This window comes from Mustela erminea, chromosome 20, assembly GCF_009829155.1.
Source record: "Mustela erminea isolate mMusErm1 chromosome 20, mMusErm1.Pri, whole genome shotgun sequence".
In the NCBI taxonomy this organism is placed as follows: domain Eukaryota; kingdom Metazoa; phylum Chordata; class Mammalia; order Carnivora; family Mustelidae; genus Mustela; species Mustela erminea.
In genome coordinates, this window is record NC_045633.1 from 1,959,951 (window position 1) to 1,979,718 (window position 19,768).

General features: G+C 50.4%; 1 protein-coding gene across 2 annotated transcripts in view; it reads left to right on the forward strand.

Moving 5' to 3' along the window:
- GSG1L (GSG1 like) overlaps nt 1-19,768 on the forward strand; it is a 197,501-nt gene that overhangs the window by 47,856 nt on the left and 129,877 nt on the right. For both annotated transcript variants that reach the window (XM_032328342.1, XM_032328343.1), the window contains exon 2: nt 19,393-19,440. In XM_032328342.1, the coding sequence (XP_032184233.1) occupies nt 19,393-19,440 (48 nt within the window). The remainder of the gene's footprint in view (nt 1-19,392; nt 19,441-19,768) is intronic.

The window sequence follows — 19,768 nt, forward strand, 5'->3', positions numbered from 1 at the left end:
CTCCATGACACCCTTTGTGTTTAGCAACTCACCGAATCCTCAGAATGAACCTTTAATGTTATGCCCATTTTACAGAAGAGGAGACTGAGGCACAGAGGGGTTATGTAATGATATGGGTTGAATTATGTCAGTGCCCCCTACCCCAAGAATTCATAGGTTGCAGTCCTAACTCTTGGTATCTCAGACGGCAACCTTGTTTGGAGACAGGCTGTTTACAGAGGTAATTGAGTTAAAGGAAATTTGGTGATACACGTGCATGCAAGGAAGACACCCTGTGAATGGGAAGTCAGCCAGCTAGGAGCCCAGGATGTACCTTGCTGATGCCTTGATCTTGGACTTCTGGCCTTCAGCACGGTGAGACAGTCGATTTCTGTCTTCTAAGGCCCCCACTTGAGGTTCTAGCAAACGGACACAGGTATTTTATGTTAGTTGTGGCTCCTGGCTTTGAACCTGACCTCTCTCTTGCTCTGTCCCGATCTTTGTCTTCTCGTCTGTCTTTTTCTCACTCACTGTCCCCCTGTCTCCTGATTGCTTAATGGGGCCGGATCTTTTTTTGTCTCCCTCCTTCCCTCCTTGCCTTGTGGACCGGACCAAGAGGGGACCCCTCCCAGGCTCCTGCCTCCAGGCTCCCCCGGCTCCCTCCGGCCACTGTGTCTCCTGAACTCTCCTCTGTAATCGCAGCGCTGTCAGATCAAGGCGCAGGCGTGCCCGAGTCCCAGGATGCCAGCTCTGGCTCTGCCGCGGGCCTTGGTGGCGGTGGCTCTGGGTTGGCCGTCAGCGGGCTGGTGCAGAGGCCCATGAGCCGCAAGAGGAGGGCAGCCTCCCCTCCCCTCCCCCGCTCCTCCTGTGGCCTCTCTTCCTTCCTCTGGATCCTGCAGGGCACACAGAAGGTTCCAACTGAGTGGCTGTCAGCCCAGCCGCCCCACCAGGCCTGGCTGGCACGGGACGCCGGCCATGGGCATGTTCCGGCCATCACCACGACCTTGACGCAGTGACTCTTGTTTGTTATCGGCTCCTTGCTCCTAGTTTCGGGATCTGCAGGGCAGTCCTCTGCCCGCCACACCCCAGCCTCAACTTCGAGGGTCTGGCCTGTCCCCTCTGTTGTCCCTGCATCTGGGTCCCCTGTTGCTCCGTGTGGGAAGCTTCTCGCGTCCGTAGGGCCACTTGCCAGGCTGGGGCTGAAGCGACTGCCTGTGTTCAGAGGAGCAGAGAAGGGCCCGGAAGAAAGACGCTGGAGCTGAGGGAATGAGAGAGAGAATGAAAGAGAGAGAGAGAGAGAGAAGCTGCTCTGGCTGCAGACAGCTCCCCTCTCCCAGCAGCGCCTGCATCGGGGCTCAGGGAGACAGCCTCACAACCCTCCGTGTTAACACGCTTCCATGCCTTGCCCTGTGAGTGGGTTCTGTCTTTTGCAACCACACAGCCTTCAGACAGAACCTTTAAAAATGCAAATCAGACCATAGCGCTCTGTGCTTGGCTCCCTCCAGTGACTTCCCAGAGCCCCAGCACAGCTCCCCACGTGTGCCCCAGCCCAAGGCCTGCGTGATCCAGCCTTGCTCGCTCCTTCCGTGTCCCCTCCTTCTGTTCGCCCAGCACCCCCTTTGCCCTCGGTCCTCCAGCCTCTTTGCTGCTCCTCCCTGCTGTGCTCCGCTGTATCCCTGCCCCAGGGCCTTTGCACTTGATACGCTCCTCCCTGGGATGCTCTCCCCACTGGATCCTTACATGGCTGACTTGTCTTCATCAGGTTAAAGCTAGAACGTGCTCTCACAGGAGAGAAGGCCCTGGTCACCTTGTCGAAGGTGCCTCGCCCACGCCCCTCACTCCATCCTAGCTCAGCTCCCTGTTCTGCTTCATTCAGAGTGCACGTTGCTGTTGTCATCTGTTGACTTCTTTGTTTACCTGTTTACAGTCTGTCTCCTCTGCTGGAACTTCCTATCTTGTTCACGCCTGAATTTTCAGTGCCTCAAACAGCGCCTGACCCATAGTAGGTGCTCAATGAAGATTTGCCAATCGAATGCGAAAGAAATGGTAAAGGGGCTGAGAGGTGCCCTGGAGCTTGGCTGGGTCTGCTGGGAGGGAGTTAAGGACGCGTCTCACTCTCAGGCACAGGCAGGACCTCCTCTTACCCATCCGCTGCTCTGACCCAGCAGGCTTCCCAGCAGTGGGTGGAGACCAGGCGGCCAGCAGTGGAATGGGGGATCCTCCGGGGCCCCTCCCGTCCCCTTCTGGGCTGACATGCGCTCCGCTCACTGGGCCAAGCGTCTGCTCTTTCTCTTGTGGACTCTGGGTAGGATTTCCCAGGAGAGTCCCCTGTCTTTACCAGAGTCCTTAAGTAAGTGACAACAGTTCAGATTTCCTAAGAAGGGGGGCTTTGGCCCGGGGAAGGGTCTTGTGTGTGACAGCGAGCCCCTGCTTGGATAAACTGGTGAGAGAGGCCATTTCATGCGAGGGTGAGTCACCTTCTGCCCGTCTCTCTCTGTTTTGTTTAAAAAGAGAAAAAATTCATTGTATTGGGCACCTGGGTGGCTCAGTCGATTAAGCGTCTGCCTTCGGCTCAGGTCGTGATTGGGTCCTGGGATTGGGTCCCGCCTCCGGCTTCCTATTCAGTGGGGAGCCTGCTTCTCCCTCTCCCTCTGCCCTCTGCTTGTGTTTCCTCTCTCGTGTACAGGCACCTGCTCCCTCCCTCTCAAATAAATAAATACAATGTAATTGTATTTATTAGATATGCCATCACACCACGATCCTGTGACATATTCCGCGTTGTAAAGAGACCGCCCTGCCCGCAGGCTGCACAGACATCACCGGCTGGTGGGAGAGCCCCCAGGGGAGAAAACCTGGGCTCGTGTTGGCCGCAGCTCGAGTTCTCTCTGGACGCAGGATGGCAAACTCTGGATTACCCACGTGAATGGGGAAGAGGCAGGATGAGCGGGCTTGGGGCAGAGTTCCCCTCCCCCTCCCTGCCAGATGGAAACGGCTGGTCATCAGCCTGTCTTTGTGGGTTGGGGTCCTACAAACTTTCCTTTCCTTCCTTGCCTGCGGATGGATGTGCCGATGATTAGTGCCGGGGTGGGGGGTGGTGAGGGGCAAGCAAGGAGACCAAAAGTCCGAATAATCCACTCCTTGAGTAATCGGCCCCGAATAATGGAGAGTTGATGGGGCATTGTAGTTGTCTTGCCCTAGAGATGCTGAGTCTGGGAGACAAGGAACCGGCGGGGACGAGAATGAGAGGGTCTGTCTGGAGAGAGGGTGCAGCAGCCCGGGTCAAGGCAAAGCCACTTGGAGATGAGGGGACATTTTTTTTTTTATTACTGTTTTAAGCTCCAAGTGCAAAGGGCTGACATCGCTGGGGAAGGTCTCAGGGAGGAGGAGAGGAGAAACACGCAGAGGAAGGAGCAGTATTTCTTCCTAGACGTAAACAACTGCCAAATGACCCCCAGAAACCACGCTCCAAGAGCATCTGTGGGAAGCTCAGAGAGTGGCTCGTCCTCAAAGAGTTATTGGTTTTGTTCAAGCTTCATCTGACGCGCGCTTAAAAAAAAAAATAGATTTTGTTTCCCCTCTTGCAGCAGTCTGGAGGGGAAAATCCAGCATAGAACAGCTGCCTTGTGTCATCCTTTAGACGCTGATGAATAAACTGATACCGGCGGGGGTAAGCACACAGACGGGGAAACGCGACCCCGCCGCTTCCCCGTGATCTCGGTGTGGGTCTTCGAGCGGGGCTTATCCAGAGAGGTCCCAACCCCCAGGGCCTTCCTTCCTGCCACTCAGCAGCATCCCAGGCCTCGCCCTCCGTGGCGGCCTGAGTTGTGAGCACGTGGGTTGTGCACCTGTGAGCAAGCAATGATTCGGGGCGTGGTCCGTGGAGACGGGCTTGAACTTGCGGCTGACGCACATTAGTTGCAAACCCTGGGCAGCGACTCCATTTTTCTGAACCTCTGTTGCTTCAGCAATAGAATGAGGAAGGTCATAGACGTGGCAGCGGTCGCTATGCTTGTCGATATCCAAGAGCTCCCTGCATTTCCCAGCCTCCTCTGCCTTTGGATTGGCCGTGTGACTGGCGTGGCCAGTGTGGTATGAGCGGAAGTGTCCTTTCCAGGCTGAGGTGGGGAGGCACGCAGTGTGCCCTCCCCACACTTTCTTTCGCCTGACTGTGGTGCAGCTACGCCACGGAAGGAGCCTGGGTCCCTGAGTCACTGCGTGGATGGAAGTCATGCAGGAGAGGGGGCTGAAAGATAAGCCTTTGGGATTTTGGGGGGTTTGTGACAGCAACTAGTGTTAACTGCCCAAAGGAATACAGTGGGGCTCCTTTGAGAGTTATTATGAAAAGTTTAATAGGCAGGCAGAACTCATAAATAGCTTAGCAAAGTGCTTCACATGTAGAAAATGTTCAATAAATAATAATATTATTATTATGTGCATATTAATTTATTTACAAAGCAAATATTTACCGAACTTCTGTCATACGTCAGGCCTATGGAATCATCCTAACAACCACAGGCACGTAAAATTGTGTTCTGGATTGGCACGGTATTGTAGAAAGGACTTGGTCACCTGTTCCTTCAGTGTCTGTGAACCCACCGCTGCCCCACACCCCATGTGCCAGGCATCGTGCTGAATGGCGGGACGTGTGGATGAATAAGTCAGTTTCACTGTTAAGTTGCTTGCAGACTGCGGAGATGCCCAGGTAGGCAAATGGTTCAAAGGCCAAGTGACACGTGTCATGTAGAAGGGTCTTTTCAAAGTGCTGGTGGTGTCCCTCATTCTGCTTGGGGAAGCCAGGAAGGGCTTCACAGAGGAGAGGACATCAGCATTCTGTCTTGAAGGTCTGCATAGGAATCAGACAGCTGAGAAAGAGCATTTCAGGTAGAGGCACGGGCACATCATCACGAGGTCTTGTGTCTGTTTGAGAGTGACGAACGTTCTGGGGGCTGGAATCCAGGCTATCCACAGCAGTCCGAACATTGTCGCCTCTCCCCGAAACGTCCACAGTAATCCCTGTGACTGTGCCACCTTAAGTGGTGAACAGGACTTTTTCAGATGTGATTCAATTAAGGATTTTTGAGTTGGGGAGATGATCCTGGATTTTCCAGATGAGCTCAAGCTGATCACACGAATCCTTAAAAGTGGAGAATCTTAGCCACAGTGGGAGAAGGGGGCGTTTGTATCAGAGAGGAGAGAATCAACAGGGCTGAGGTTGTAGATGGTGGAAGGGAAGCTGGGAGACGAGTGTGCGGAGCCGAGAAGCTTAGAAGGAGAGGGAAGAGAATCCTCCCTAGAGCCTCTCCCAAGGAACACAGAGCTGCCAACCCCTTGACTGTCGCCCAGTGGGACCCACACTGGGATTCTGACATACAGAATTGTAAGAAAGGTTTTTGTATCATTCAAGCCATTAAGGCTGTGGTAATTTGTGACAGCAGCAATGGGCAAGGAATACGGCGTCTGATGGGGAAGGTCAAACTGACCATACTGGACATCAGGAAGGGTGAGGGGGAGCTGATCCGATCTGTTCTATCTGCGCACTGGGTCTCACACTTCTGCGAGCTCCCCCCTCTTCCACGTAATACTGATACTCGTATTCTGTAGTATTAATATTAATACTCCATGTTAATATTCTGAGAGAGAGAGAGCTACCTCGTTTGTTTTAATGAGTGTGAATTTTCCATAAATTGAATGTATATTTCTTGCTTAATTAAGAGACATTTAGGCTATTTGCAGCCCTTTGTTCCTAAAATAATGCTGCCATTATCTTGACCTTGTGTGATTTTGCGCACGTGTGAGTATGTCCGTAAGATGAGTTCTAAGAAGTGAAATTGTTGGGTCACGGAGAATATGCATCTTGGGGAGTCTGCATTTTTAATAAATGTCCGAGGGCATGATGCTTCTGGTGAGAACTGAAATTAACATGGAGGTTGCTGAACAGAATTCAGATCTGGGTTCTGTAAACATCCCCATGGCTGATGGGGCAGACACAGGGAGGCTAGGGGAGAGACTGAGGCAGGGGGTCTCAAGAGAGATGAGAAAGAGAGAGAGAGAGAGAGAGAGTGTGTGTGTGTGTGTGTGTGTGTGAGAGAGAGAGAGAGAGAGAGAGAGAGAGAGAATATGTTTTGGACTGACCTGACCTAGTGTAAGTTGATTTTCTTTTTATTTTTTTTTTAATCAGTGTAAGAAATCTCTAGGACATGAGAGGCTTGTTCTCAGTGGCCCTGGTTCAGAGAGCCCTGTAGGGTGTGGGACCAGGATCCCAGCAGGCCAGTGAGCCCGGATTCTAGTCTCTCTTCTACCTGCCCGCTTTGACCCTGCGCGGGTCATTACCTTTGTGATGTGGGGGCAGGGGCCCGGGAGGAATAGAGAAATGTGTCATTGTAGCCTTTAAACAAGGTGTTTCCAGGTGAGACCCCTTCTGAGGAAGAGGAGAGAGATCAGTAGGGTTCATACTGCCTCTGACTTGCAGATTTCCTATGCTCCTATGACTTTTACCGTTATGTCTGGGGTGTTGGAACACATTATCTCCAGATGTTTTATTCTGGTTCTGTGTTTACCTAGGTCTCTCTCTCTCTCTTTTTTTTTTTTTTTTACTTTGATGTTTTTACTATGAATTCTTCATTCTTTTTTTTTTTTTTTTTTTTTTGAATTCTTCATTCTTGAGCTAATTTTGACTCTTCCCTAGGTGAGCTGGGTTTCAGTGTCGTCTAGCTTTTTTGAGATCAGCTCGGGGATCCTCTGCTCTTCAAACACTTTCATGGCTGAGGATGTCAGCCCGTTGAATGTGCTGCTCCCTTGCTATTTATCTTCCTGAAGCTTCCCCCAACAAGAATGCTGTCCCTGTGTTTCTTCCATTTCTCCTGAGGATGGGTTGAGTGCCAGCTCTTCTTGGGTGGTCTGGTGGCTCCCTGAGCATGGGGACACTGTTGGGGGGTCAGAGAGTGCCATCTTTTGCAAGGAGGAACTTTTGGCTGCCAGTTTCAGGGCAGCCGAGCAGAAGATTATCCCACTTCCTTCCTCTGTTTGGGATATTTGTTACTCTAAAAATATTCATGGCCACTCTGTACAGTCATGCAGGCTGTGCACTGCACAGCTCCAGAGACTTTCATTCGTATAAACCAAGGCTTGGATGGTGCTCTCAGGGTTGTGCAGGGTGGTCCTTTATTCTCCAGGAAGCTCTTGGCCTGGACTCAGCCTGGAAGTGCAGAAATCTTTTATCCCAGTGTTTCCCACATTTTACTTTTTCTCATCTCACTTTTGTGGATTTGTTCTTAGCCATATACCTCTGATCGTCCTATATTTTTTTCTCTCTATATTGGCTCACGTTTTCTTTACCTAAATGAATTTAAAAGGGAAACTTTATATTACAATTGGAAATAGAAAACCAGCACAACTTGCTAAAAATAGAAGAAATATGTGTACACGTGTGTGTGTGTGCGCGCGCGTGCATAAAACAAAGCAATGTTATCAAATTCTTGCTGGGTGCTTCTGCCTTTTTTCTTTGTTTGAAATGGAAGGTTAGCAAGTATTAGAATGATGTTAAGGACAAGCTAGCACAAAACGGAAATTTTCTCCTAGAAGCAATCCAGGGTTGCTTGGAAGGGAGTTGGGAAGGGAAATCATTCTCCATGATGTGATTCAGGGTAGTTTAGCACCATATCCCCCCGTCATGAGCCACTCACGGGACGTGTGAGGAAACACTGGCCCAGGCTGATATGCCGCCCACTCCAGGCAGCTTGAAGTGCTTGGCAGTACCTCCACTAAGGCTTGCTTATGTTTGTTCGCCACTGGGAAGTTTAATGTTACCTTGGAGGGGTCTTTTCTACGGCTGGGCTCTTCTTGAGTTGATCAGATGGACACCTGCTCCTTGGGCCCAAGTTGGTTTAGTTCTGCTCCTTGGAATCAAGCGGAAAAGTCAGATCTTTCTTCTAAGTTATCTCTCTCCAAAATGCGATTAAAGCTGGGGCCTCTCTCTGAGTTACAGCACCCTGGGTGGAACCCTGGATCCACCACGTACTATCTCTGTCTTTGGGTAAGGTACTCAACTTCACCAGGCCTCAGTTTCTTCATCTGATAAACGGGAGCAATAACAGTACCTCCTTTATGTGGTTGAGAAGCAGACCAGTGAGTACCTGTGGAGACTTAGAACAGCACCTGGCATATAGTGAGTGCTCAGAAGTGTCTGCTTTTGTTTTCTGTAGCAAGGGACTGCGGGCTTCTCATTCTCCCTTACCTTCTCCTGGATCAGAAAGCAGAGGGTTCGGGTTCCAGCTTCAGCTCAGTATCTGACCAATGACGAGAACTCAGGCAACCCGTGGGCGCTCCCTGGGTCTTTGTTTCTACATCCAGACACTGTGGGCTCTGTGCTTCTTACACTCTTCCTCCGTCTGTAACTGATTTGGATAATTCTGTGCCCAGGGCAGAGAGGAAATACCAGGACGAGAGAAAGGAGGACCATCGTCACCATAGTCATGCCATAGTGTGACCATAGTCACACATGTTAGCCACCATGCATCACAAGAAAATGATCTATGCTCCCTTTCTCCTTTTAAATTTCTTTTTTTTAAAGATTTAAAAAAAAAAGACTTTATTTATTTATTTATCAGAGAGAGAGAGAAAGAGAGAGAACACGGGCATAAGCAGGGGGAGCAGCAGGCAGAGAGAGAAGCGGGTTTCCCACTGAGCAGGGAGCCCCATGCGGGGCTCAATCCCATGGCCCTGGGATCATGACCTGAGCCAAAGGCAGATGCTTAACCAACTGAGCCAATCAGGCATCACTCCTCAAACTTTTTTTTTTTTTTTTTAAGATTTATTTACTTACTTGAGAGCGAGAGTGAATGAACCGGGGGTGGGGGTGGGGCGCGGTTAGGAACAGAGAGAGAAAGAGGGAGGAGAGAATCCTTGAGCAGATTCCCTACTGAGGACAGGACTCAATCCCAGGACCCTGAGATCATGACCTGAGCTGAAATCAACAGTTGGACGCTCAACTGACTGAGCCACTCAGGCGCCTCTTAAATTTGTCTTTCGAAAAATGATTTTGGGGAATGAGACAGGACAGCTCATGGATTCCTGATGGTATTTTAAAAAAGGGTGGAAATAAGACCGAGGTATTAGAAAAAGCAGATTTGTGTAGCTTTAACCAAATCCAACAGATGGGATGGCATAAAAAAGTCACGATCTCCTTAATTTATCAAGCTCCCATGAAAGATGATGATACTAATAACTGTGAACACTTACTGAGTCCTTGTCAGGCACCAGCTGTCTCATGTGTATGGTCCTATTTGATCCCTGACTACATACAAGCCAACAGTAGCTGCTGTAACAAAGAAATCTGTGGACATCTGTGGGTTAACATAGTAGCAATTCATTGTTTGCTCACATAACGTTTCAGTGTGGGTGATTCGCACGGCACTCTCCTCCACGCAGTGATTCGGAGACCAGGCAATTTCCATATTGTGCCTTCACTACTTCCCGGGGGTCCCGGAGCCCTCTGTATCTCGATGGCAGAGGAAAGCGAAGACATGCCCCCTTCCTAAAAGGCATCTCCAGGATGGGCCAGGCACCATTCGCCCATTCACGATAGAACGAGTCACATGACCTCACAAGGATGTAAGGCTGCTGGTAAATATCATACCTGGCTGGGTGGCCACTTCCTAGCAATGACCTCCCACTACAGAAGGAGTGGCACAATATTTGATGGACCGCCAGCTGTTTCTATCACAGCTTATGTGGTAGAGAGGACAATTACACCCATTTTACAGATGAGGAAACTAAGATCCAGAGTGTCTGGGCTGGGTCATGGAGCTTGTAAGGCACAGAGCTGGGACTTCAACTCAAGACTCTATTGAGCTCAGAGCTCTTACATTCCACTACTACTGTATCAATTTAAGATAAGCATTTAGCTTCTTTCAGCTAGAAAGTTCTTTAGAACATTTTTTCCCCCTATGGTTTTCCCACCGTGCCTGAAATGCCTGAGTAGGTTACGTCTGGAGACCATGGTGATGAGGTCATGATGCCAGGCAGGATTTCAGTCTCCAGGATTTTATCCACTTGGAGAAATGATTATCCCCAAAAAGTTGACCCACATTTTGGACTCCTGCCAGAAATCAAGGCATGGTACCATCTGTAAGAGATAAATAAATCAAAATATCATCAGCAGATAACTGTGTACCATCTGCTGCCCTGTCAGTTGAACTGGCAGAGGCCTCTGGAGAATTCCAAGGGAGGGCTTGCCAACACTCCGCTGCCAGGCTGGATCGCGAGAGGAGAAGCTTCGCACAAGATCTGCTGGCATTTTCCTTTATTCTCTGATCTTGGAGCTGAATTCCTTGAATTCAGCCAGCGAAGGTGTGTGAACTCTTGCCCTTGCCAAACAGTTAAAATTATTTCACATTGGCCAAGGCTGTTGGGGCCAGGACCAGCTCTTCTCTGCTCTCCTAGCAGGTCGAGAGCACCTGCTACAGGGAAAGACAAACCATGCGTCTGCCAGGAGGGTCAGGTTCCTTGGAATCTGCATCTCAGACCCAAACTCAGAATCAGCCACATTTGGGTCCTGTTGGCTGGGCATCTGTAGATGTGGTCAATCTAGTGGCCGATGATTTCTCCTGTCCTCTGTGGAATCCTCTTTGGAGGGCATCCGGGACTTTCCTGGGGGAGAATGGAGTTCTCTGGAACCTGCTTATTCTTCGAGGAGGCCGTCGTGGCCAAATGCAGAGGCTTTGCTGAGCCGGCTCAGTTTGAACCCTGGCTCCCACCGTGGGCTGAGTGAATGTAGACAAGTTCCTTGGTCTTCCTGTGCCTCGGTTTCTTCACCAGTAAAGGTGGGCATGGTAGCCTGTAAAATGCGCTGGACCTGGCATGAAGTCCGTGCGCCATATATGTTAGCAAACATTTGATGGCTGGCTTTGTGAGACGGGTATGACTGCCAGTCCCCTCCCCAAAAGTCCCCGACGCCGTTCCCCACACTGCCCTCCACAGAAACCTCAACTACACCATCTGGTGGGATATGGAATTAAATCACAATCCTCAGACCCGGGGATCTGGGGACCCAGCCAAGGACTCTGGTCTCCCCAGCGCCCCTCCCACTTGCTGCCCATCTTCCCACTGCCAGCCAGACCCCGGCTTCTGCGTGTTCATGCCAAGGGCAACTTGGCCGACCCTCAGCGCTCCCCAGACCTTCTGCTAGCTTTGGGCATCTGCTTCTGGCCAACCCCCTGCCTTCTGCCTGCACCCCTGCCAGGTTTCCTCCACCTGCTCAGGGTGAGGTCGCACCGTTACGGCCTCCTGCTTCTGGCTTGGAAGGACTTCCCGGTTCTCCTTGGGAAGAGTGCAATGTGTCTGTAACCTAGGATCCAGAGAGGGAATCCAAAACCAAAAATGGCTCCTGTTTACAGAGCCAAGCAGACGACAGGCGTTTGCGTGCCCTCTCCTGTTTTCATCCCTTTTGCAAGCATCCGCTTTTCAAGCCAGGTGTCCGATGACTGCCATTCCGCTGGTGAGGAAGAGGGTCCGAGAGACAAAGTCGCTTTCTGAGGTCACATGGCTAAGAAGAGGCGGAGGAGGGATTTGAACTCACGTCTTCTGGCCTCTGAGCCCAGACACCTTCATTTGCCTGTGAAGAGCACCCTTTTTAAAGACAGAGCCTTGAGAACTCAGATGAGTGACAATGGTGGGGTCAGCAGCCCATCAAGCTGGTCCTTCTGCAGATGTCATCTGGTGGTTTAAATCCCAAGTGGAGATGTCTTGTTTTGCCTCGTTTGGCCTTGGAAATGAACCCCCCAACCAAATAAATAAAAACCACTGTTCCCCCACAGTCCCACAGCTAGCAGGTGGCAGAGCTGGGATTTGAACTCCGGTCCCTTTGCAGTCAGAGCCTGGGCTTTTCACCAAGGAGCACACACTGCTGGCCTCGGCGTGCCCCAGTGCATGGGGCGCCACGTGCCACGGCCACACCCCTGCCTTTTCCTCAAGTAGACTGGACCCAGAGTAGGGACTGTGGGGCAGGCTTCCTGGCATCAGGCAGGAGTGGTGAGCCAGAGCGGGGGCAGCTGTGACCTGGCCGGTTGTGTCCACGGTGGATTCCTGGAAGCTTCGTTTCTGCTGGGGACGCATGCCAGGTGCTCCCGTTGGGGCCGGATCGATGCGTCCTCTGGCAAGCTCCAGCCGCTATGCTGAGGGCAATTTCTGAGGCTCCCCTTCCCCGCCCTCAGCTCAGCTGCATCCCTGCAGACAGTGGGTCAGAAGCTGTTGGCAGGGAGGGCGGGTCAGGGCCTCTGAGGTCAGATGTTTTCTTCCCACACTGCCAAAAGCCATTGGCCCCATGCGGTGATGTCACAGAGTCTAGGGAGAAATGACCTTCCGTTTGTCTTTTCTGAGTGAGGGAGCAAACCCTTAGAAAAAGACATTTAGACACAACTTCTGGGATTTGTTTCAAGATAACCCCATGGGATGGGGGCTATGGGCATAAAGAGACAGGACTGGCTGCAGAGTGGCACTTTCCAAGCTGGGGGTGGGGACATGGGTCTCACTGCACTCGTCTCTCTGCTTTTGTACAAGATGGGAATTTCCCATAATAAAATGCTTAAGAAGGACATTTCAGAGACACTATTGATTTGCCCGAGGCCAGGAGTTTTGTCTGGCCGTGGAATGTCCTGGGTCTCTGTCCTGCTTCTGGACAGTTAGTCCCTTGCATGATGGAAAGAGCTTTGGAAAGACAGGGAGCTGAGCCCACACCTTGATTCTGCCACCTCCTGGCTGTTTAACCTTGGGTAGGTCACCTTGCCTGTGTGAGCCTCACTTCCTCATCTGTAAAATGGGGCTAGATACTGATCATATTCAGTTGTGATGCATGCCAGGTTTGTCGCTTGTGATGCTTGTCCTGGGCTCTCCTAGGGTCACTGGATCCTGGATCTTGGACAACATAACGCATGATAGCTTCCACCAGCTGGTGGGGGAGATCTGCCCTTTACAGCCCCAAAGGGGGCCAAGCCAGAGGGGCCAAGCTCTGCCTGAGATAGAGTGAGACAGTATAATGAGAGATACTGTGATAAAATACCAGAAATTCAGAGCAGGGAGACATCTCTTTTGCGGGGAGGGTAGGTGCTTGGTGAACAAGGCAGTCTTCTTGGTGGGAGTGTGGTGTGGGCATTGAGTTGGATCCTGAAGGTGAGGGACGGCTCAGATACCGAGAAGTGGAAGGAGAAATGTTGAGGTGGAGAGGTGGGAAAATGTAAGGCTATACAGTGGAAGCCCTCAGGCATGAAGCAGCAGGAAAGGAGGGGGTGTGTGACGTTCAAAGAGTCGTGTCCAGGCGATATTCAGACGTCTGTGCATTGTGGCGGGTGTGAGACTGGGTATGGCTGTCCCATGGGGCTCTTCCTCATCACTCAGTAGGGAAGACACCCCCTTTCTGTTTGGCCCCAAGACCCTCCAGCTCAGCTCAGCTTCCTGTCTCACCTTTGCCTCCACACCTGTGGGATCCTACAGACTAGAATCCCCCATTTGGTGTAATCCTTTATGAAATGCTCTTCATTTATCCGTTAACCTACGATCGTGCCTGGAGCCCCTGTTACTGTCCCAGGCATTGAAGATGCAGCAGTGACTGGGACCTGTGGTTGTTGCGGAGACTCTAGGCAGTTATTCTGAAGAGCTGGGGAATGCCCTTCTGTAGAGCAAGGATTTTGAGTGGCTGATTAACATATTCTTTAATATAAGAACGGAAGAGCGGCAAGGGCAGGGACTTACCTTTTGGTTCGCTGTTCTATGCCCCCAGCACCTAGAACAGCGCCGGGCACACGGGAGGCGCCCCGTAAATGTTGGTTGAACACCGTTGTATGAATACAAAGCAGTGGCAGTGGGTATCTAAGAGAAGAATGTTTGTCAGGATCGGAATTCATTCAAACATTTCCCCACATCACTGCTTGATGTGCTTTGGGGAGAGAGAGAGAGAGAGAGAGAGAGAGAGAGAGAGAGGGAGGGTGGGTAAGGAGGAGCAGGGAGTCGGGGAGAATTCTGCACGATTGCATCCTTTCCTGGCGCGCAGCCTCCAACCTGCGACAGAATATGGTCAGGACCACGGTCAGCATCTATCTGCGCGGGAATAAGGGCCACAGCCCACAAGTCCCTCATACATCCCGTGGAGGGCACAGACAATAAACAAATAATCAAATACATATACAAGATCCTTCCAGATAGTGGTGGTGGAAGCCTGTCCTCCAAGCTCTCTCTGCCGGGGAGGTGGGGGGCGGGGGTGGTGGTGGTGGCGGGGTGGGAGAAAGGGGGAGTTGGTGGGAAGGGGGAGACTGCCCTCCGCAGACGGAATGACCCCTGTGCCCTCTGGTTCCTCGTTGGTTCTGGCCAGTGGGAGGAGATAGTAGGAAATCAGAAGGTTGGGGTATTTCCCCCCCTCTCCTGCCTCACTTTCTCCCTGTTGAGGTTGGGGCAGTAATGCGTTCCTCTAAGGAGTGGTTCTCAAAACAGGTTCCCAGACCAGCAGCATCAGCAGCACCTGGGAACTTGTTACAAATGCAGATTCGTGAGTCCCACCCCAGAATCTCCTGTTCTGATGCTTGTTTCAGTGTGGCTGAGCTCCCAGGGCCAGCCCGTCCCCTGTGGCTTCACCTCTCGAAGCCTCCTTTCTCTTGCCTGACCCCCTGGGCTGGGAGAGGTAAGCCGCGTCTGCTATTGCTAGGCCCTCATGCCTGTCCACCCTTCCGGGAAGACTCCCTTCACTCAGTTGTCTTCAGTGAGCTCTTTCTGGGGTGCCCGACTGGTCCAGATGGCCAGGAGGTCACTTCATATTCCTTTAGACAGGGCACACCCTCACTAGGGTACCCACTCCCCTCTGGTTTGCCTCAGTCACTGCCAGCCATTGAAATCTCATGAATGGGCCAGCCACCCTTGCATTGGGGCTAGGTACCATGCCCCCCCATCGGTCACCTGCCTTGGGGCAAGGTGCAGAGATGAGGACCCCTTACAGGAGGTGGTGGGGGTATGAATACGTACTCTCACTTCTTACAGGAAAGGAATCTCCCATTACTTTATTTCTCGAATCTCATTGGACTGAGCTTCCCCTCTCCAAGGTAGGGAGAAATTCAGACCCCACATAATTGTGGCTCCTCGTCAGCCCCTGGGGCACAGGAAGTCTTCAGAACTTTGGGGGCAAGACTTCTAGTTTCTTCCTGCCCTTCATCCTCGCTGCACTGATGGTTTTCTGGTTCCAGAGGGGTGCAGGAGTTCTGCCAAGCCTCTGAGCCCAGAACCCGGTGTCCAGCTTTCTCAGGTTGGTTTCCTGGAGGTTTCTGACATCTCCTTAGGGGTCTGGGGAGGTTCTGCAGCTCGTGGATCCCCAAAACATTTTCCCTGTTGGCCCCACCCTCTCCCTGCACAAATTCCCGCTTTCTGCGTCCTCTCTGAAGTGGGACAACATTACCCTCCAGTGGGCCTCTGGGAACAAACACAGTGGGTCTTTAGGGAACTTTCCTTCCAGGGGACGAGATGCTCTCCTTTGTCTTCTCAATTCTTAGTAGTTTCTTAGTAGCTCACTGTGAGCCAGAGGGAATCAGAGTGAGAGGTAGCATTGGGAGAGGGCAACTTCAAGGGGCAAAAATAAGGGAATTACCGGACAGTGTCCATAGGTTTGGGGAAGACATGGGACAGTGCAGGGCCACATCCCAGGCACCGGCTCGTGGGGAAACCGTACGTCCCGTCCCTGCCGCTGCCACTTGGCAGTGCGGATTCCTGCCCACGGAGCTGCCCTAGCTGTGCCACTCTGTTACAGGTACTACAGAAACACTAGCATTGGTGTTTCTCCTTTTACAGATAGGGAACTGAGGCACAGAAGGTTAATATATTGAGTCATACATCTAGTAAGTGATGGAGCCATGCTGAACACAGGCAGGTCTGGCGATGGGGGCTCTGCTCTCAGCTCTCCTCCCCACCTCCACCTCCACGATGGTGGTCTGTTCATCAGTCTGATCTCTCAGTAGCCCGCAGAGGCCATGCCCCTTGTTTCCTCTGAGTCCTGTTTGTTGACGACAAGGATGACAATGGCCACCCCGTCCTAAGCACCCGCTCTGGTCTGGGCATCCTATCTAAGCTCTGTGCCCCTGTCAGGTCTTTACAATGCCCCTATAGGTTCTATACCCGTTAAAAATTCAAGAAAATCAAGGCACAGAAAGACTGGGAACTCACATGGCAGGAAATGACAGGGCCGGGATTTGAACCCAGCTCTGCTGATCCCAGAACTTAGGCTCTTGTTCCCTCTGCTGTTCTGACCGACAGACACTGTTGCTCGGAGGAGCGTCCATTGCAATACTACGATCCATCGCGAAGATGACTTACTCTTGTTTTTTTAATGTTGCAAATTGATCTTTTTTACAAGTCAGATTGGAGTACGGATCTCAGCCTAGCTGCATGCTGGAATTACTTGGGGAATTTTTAAAACCCCACGGAAGTTTAGGCCCCACAGCGATCAATTAAATCATGGTCTCTCTGGGTGAGGCTTGGGCTTCCGAGGGCTGAGAACCACTTACTTAAGTTGGATGAGCTCTAGGATCCTTCCCAGCTTTCATGTTCTAGGGTTCACAGAAGGTACGCTGCCATCAGGCGGCAGTAACAAGCCACAGCTCCGCGATCTAATTGACAAGCCTCCGTCTGAAGAGATAAAGTGCTCTTGTCTTTAGTTTTATTCCCCAATTAAATCTTTTAGTTAAACATATCAACTTAATGATAATTGACGAAGATGTTTTAAAGGCTACTTCTAAAAGCCGTAAGACAATATGGTACAGTTTGATATCTTTCACACAAAGGGTTAGCCAATTTTTACCATGAGGAACAGGGTTTAGAGAAAAAACTCCTTTCTGTGTTTGGATTTCAGTGATTAGACCATTGAAATATCCGTTCTTCCTTATGTCATTACTATGATTTTTTCTTAAACTTCAACATTGACCATGTCGACTCAAACATCTTCTATTCAGTCTTGTCCCTGTAGCAGAAATAGAAGTGTGAGAGCCATTTCATTTGGCCCTTGGTGGATTTTCCCTGTCTACACTGGTGTGTGTTGGGGGGAAATGTTCTCAGGGGATTCCTTTCAGGATCTGGAAGCTCTACTCAGTGGGAATGGCCGGCTGCAGTAAGAAGTTCTGACATAGCAAATTGGAATAGATAGCTGGAAAAATTTTAGGGCCTGGAGTTTGGAGTCTACAGATTTGAACTGAGTACTGCTCCATCATTACTGGCTGTGTGGTCTTGGGCAAGTCACTAAAAGCTCAGAGCCTCAGTTTGCTTGTCTCTAAATAGGGATTCTCAGAGCTGAGTCATTGCAGGTTATTATGAGATCAAAGAGAAGGCAAACACAATTTTACAATAAAACCACTCAACAAATTAGGAATAGGAGGAATGTCCTCAACCTGGTAAAGATTATCTATGAAAAACCTATAGTAAACATCATACTTCATAGTATAAGAATCATTTCTCCCTAAGATCAGGAACAAGACAAGGACATTTGCTCCTGCCACTTCTATTCAATATTATGCTGGAGATTTTAGCCAGAGGAAATAGGCGAGAAAAGGAAATAGAAGATGTCAAGATTAGAAAGGGAGAAGTAAAACTATCTCTATTTGTGGGTAACATGATCTTGTATATAGTAAATCATAAGACTCCACTGAAAACTATTAGAACTCATAAGCAAATTCAGCAAGATTTCAGGGTTCCATGCCAATATACATCAATTTATCATATTTTTATACTGTAGCAATGAATACTCTGAAAATGGAATTAAGAAAACAATCCCTTGTATAATAGCATTGGAAAGAATAAAATTCTTAGGAATAAATCTAACAATAGAAGTGCAAAACTTATACTCCATAAATTGTAGAACATTACAGAAGAAACTAAAGAGGATCTAAATAAATGGAAAGACATCCCATGTTCATGGATTGGAAAACTTAATATTATTAAAATGGCAATATTCCCCAAATTGATCTACAGACTCAGTGCAATTCCTATTAAAATTCTAACTGGCATGGTTCCTGGCTGTCTTAGTCAGTAGAGAATGCAATTCTTGATCTTTGGGTTGTACGTTCAAACCCCATCCTGGGTAGAGATTACTTAAAAATAAAAATCTTAAAAGAAAAATCCAGCTGTCTTTTTCCCCCCCAGAAAATGACAAGTTGATTTTAAAATCCATATAGAGTGGTGCTGGATGGCTCTGTTGGTTAAGTGTCTGAATCTTGATTTGGCTCAGGTCACGATCTCAGGGTTGTGGGATCGAAGCCCATGTCAAGCTCTGTGCTCAGTGGGAAGTCTGCTGGAAATTCTCTCTCTTTTTCTTTCTGTCCCTCCCCACCCCTAAAAAATATAAGTAAATCTTAAAAAAACACAAAATTCATATATGGAAATGCAAGAGACCCAGACTAGGCAAAATCAGAAAAACAGTATTTAAAAAAAAAAAACAAAAAACAGTGTGGTACCAGTATGAGGATAGATATATAGATCAATGGAATAGAATTGAGAGAGCAAAATAAAGTCTCCCATTTATAGTCAACTAATTTTTGACATCTAGATGGAGGATGGTGGCGGGAGACTTGGGAGGGGTGAGAAGTGGTCGGAGTCTAGATATACGGCCAAACCGGAGCCACAGATCAGATGTGGAGGTATGAGACAAGGAGACAAGGTTGACGCCAGGGTTTGGGCTTGAGCATGCGGGAAGACAGAGTTGTCTTTTCCCGAGCTGGGGACACACTGAGGATACGAGGTGCGCCCTCATGGTGCTTACAACTTGTGGGCCGCCCACCCAAGGATCATATGCAAAAAGTGGAATCCTAAGGTGACTGGTGTTGGAGAGGGCCAGGGCGCCGTGAGACCTCATGATAGGGGAAGCGTGACCCCCGCAGGGGGAACAGCACATGTGAGGGTTCGTGGTGGAGTGTCGGGGTTGAGTATAGGGGTCCCCATGAAGGAACTTGAGCTTCATTCTTTGGGAAGTCATCAGAGGGTTTGAGCAAGAGTGTATATACCTGCGTACATGTGTGACGTGATCAGAGCCATGTGTCCTGGGACCATCCGTCTGGTGACGACAGTGTGGAGCCCTGGGGAGCCCAGTGAGGGGTTGCCTTCCTCCTGCTGGGTCTGCATGGGGTGGGCGTTGTGGAAGGGGCCCGAGAGCGTGGAGCAGGTGCAAGCCACCTGGCTGGATGGGTTGGATCGGGGGTGAGCCCGGAGACCATATCCCCGATGCTGGTTAGCTGAGTTTGCAGGTTCGCTGTCCACAATTCCCTCAGGGAGACTGAGTTTCCGGGAATAAGGGTTAGAGAGACTTGGTGCTCAGTGACTAGGCTCGGGGAAGGGGAGAGGCAAATGCCTGAAGCTCTCACTTCCACTCGCATTCTGAAAACCCTTCTTTTCTTTTTGTAGGTGAAAAATGTCGCAGCTTCATTGACCTGGCCCCAGCATCGGAGAAGGGTAAGTGTGGCCCCCCCTCAGGTATGCAAGCCCAGAGCCCTTCAGAGACGCTCCCTGCCCAGGTGCTTCCCACAGCCCAGTGAGGGTTTCTCCAGCAGCGTTTCCGAGTGTTGGCTCCCCAAAGAGCCATAATCTTGAGCAGTCGGGAAGGGGATAGAGGAGGGGGAAGACCACCTTGTCCTTCCCCCAAGTGGGGTGGTCCTGAGGGTTATGCTTTCATACTTCCAGTGCACACCGGGATATGGGGGGAGAGGTAGGACGGGTGTGCGGAAGCTGGGGTCAGGCTACACCAGTGTTGGGGTTACTGCATCCCAGCTGCAGGATTTGA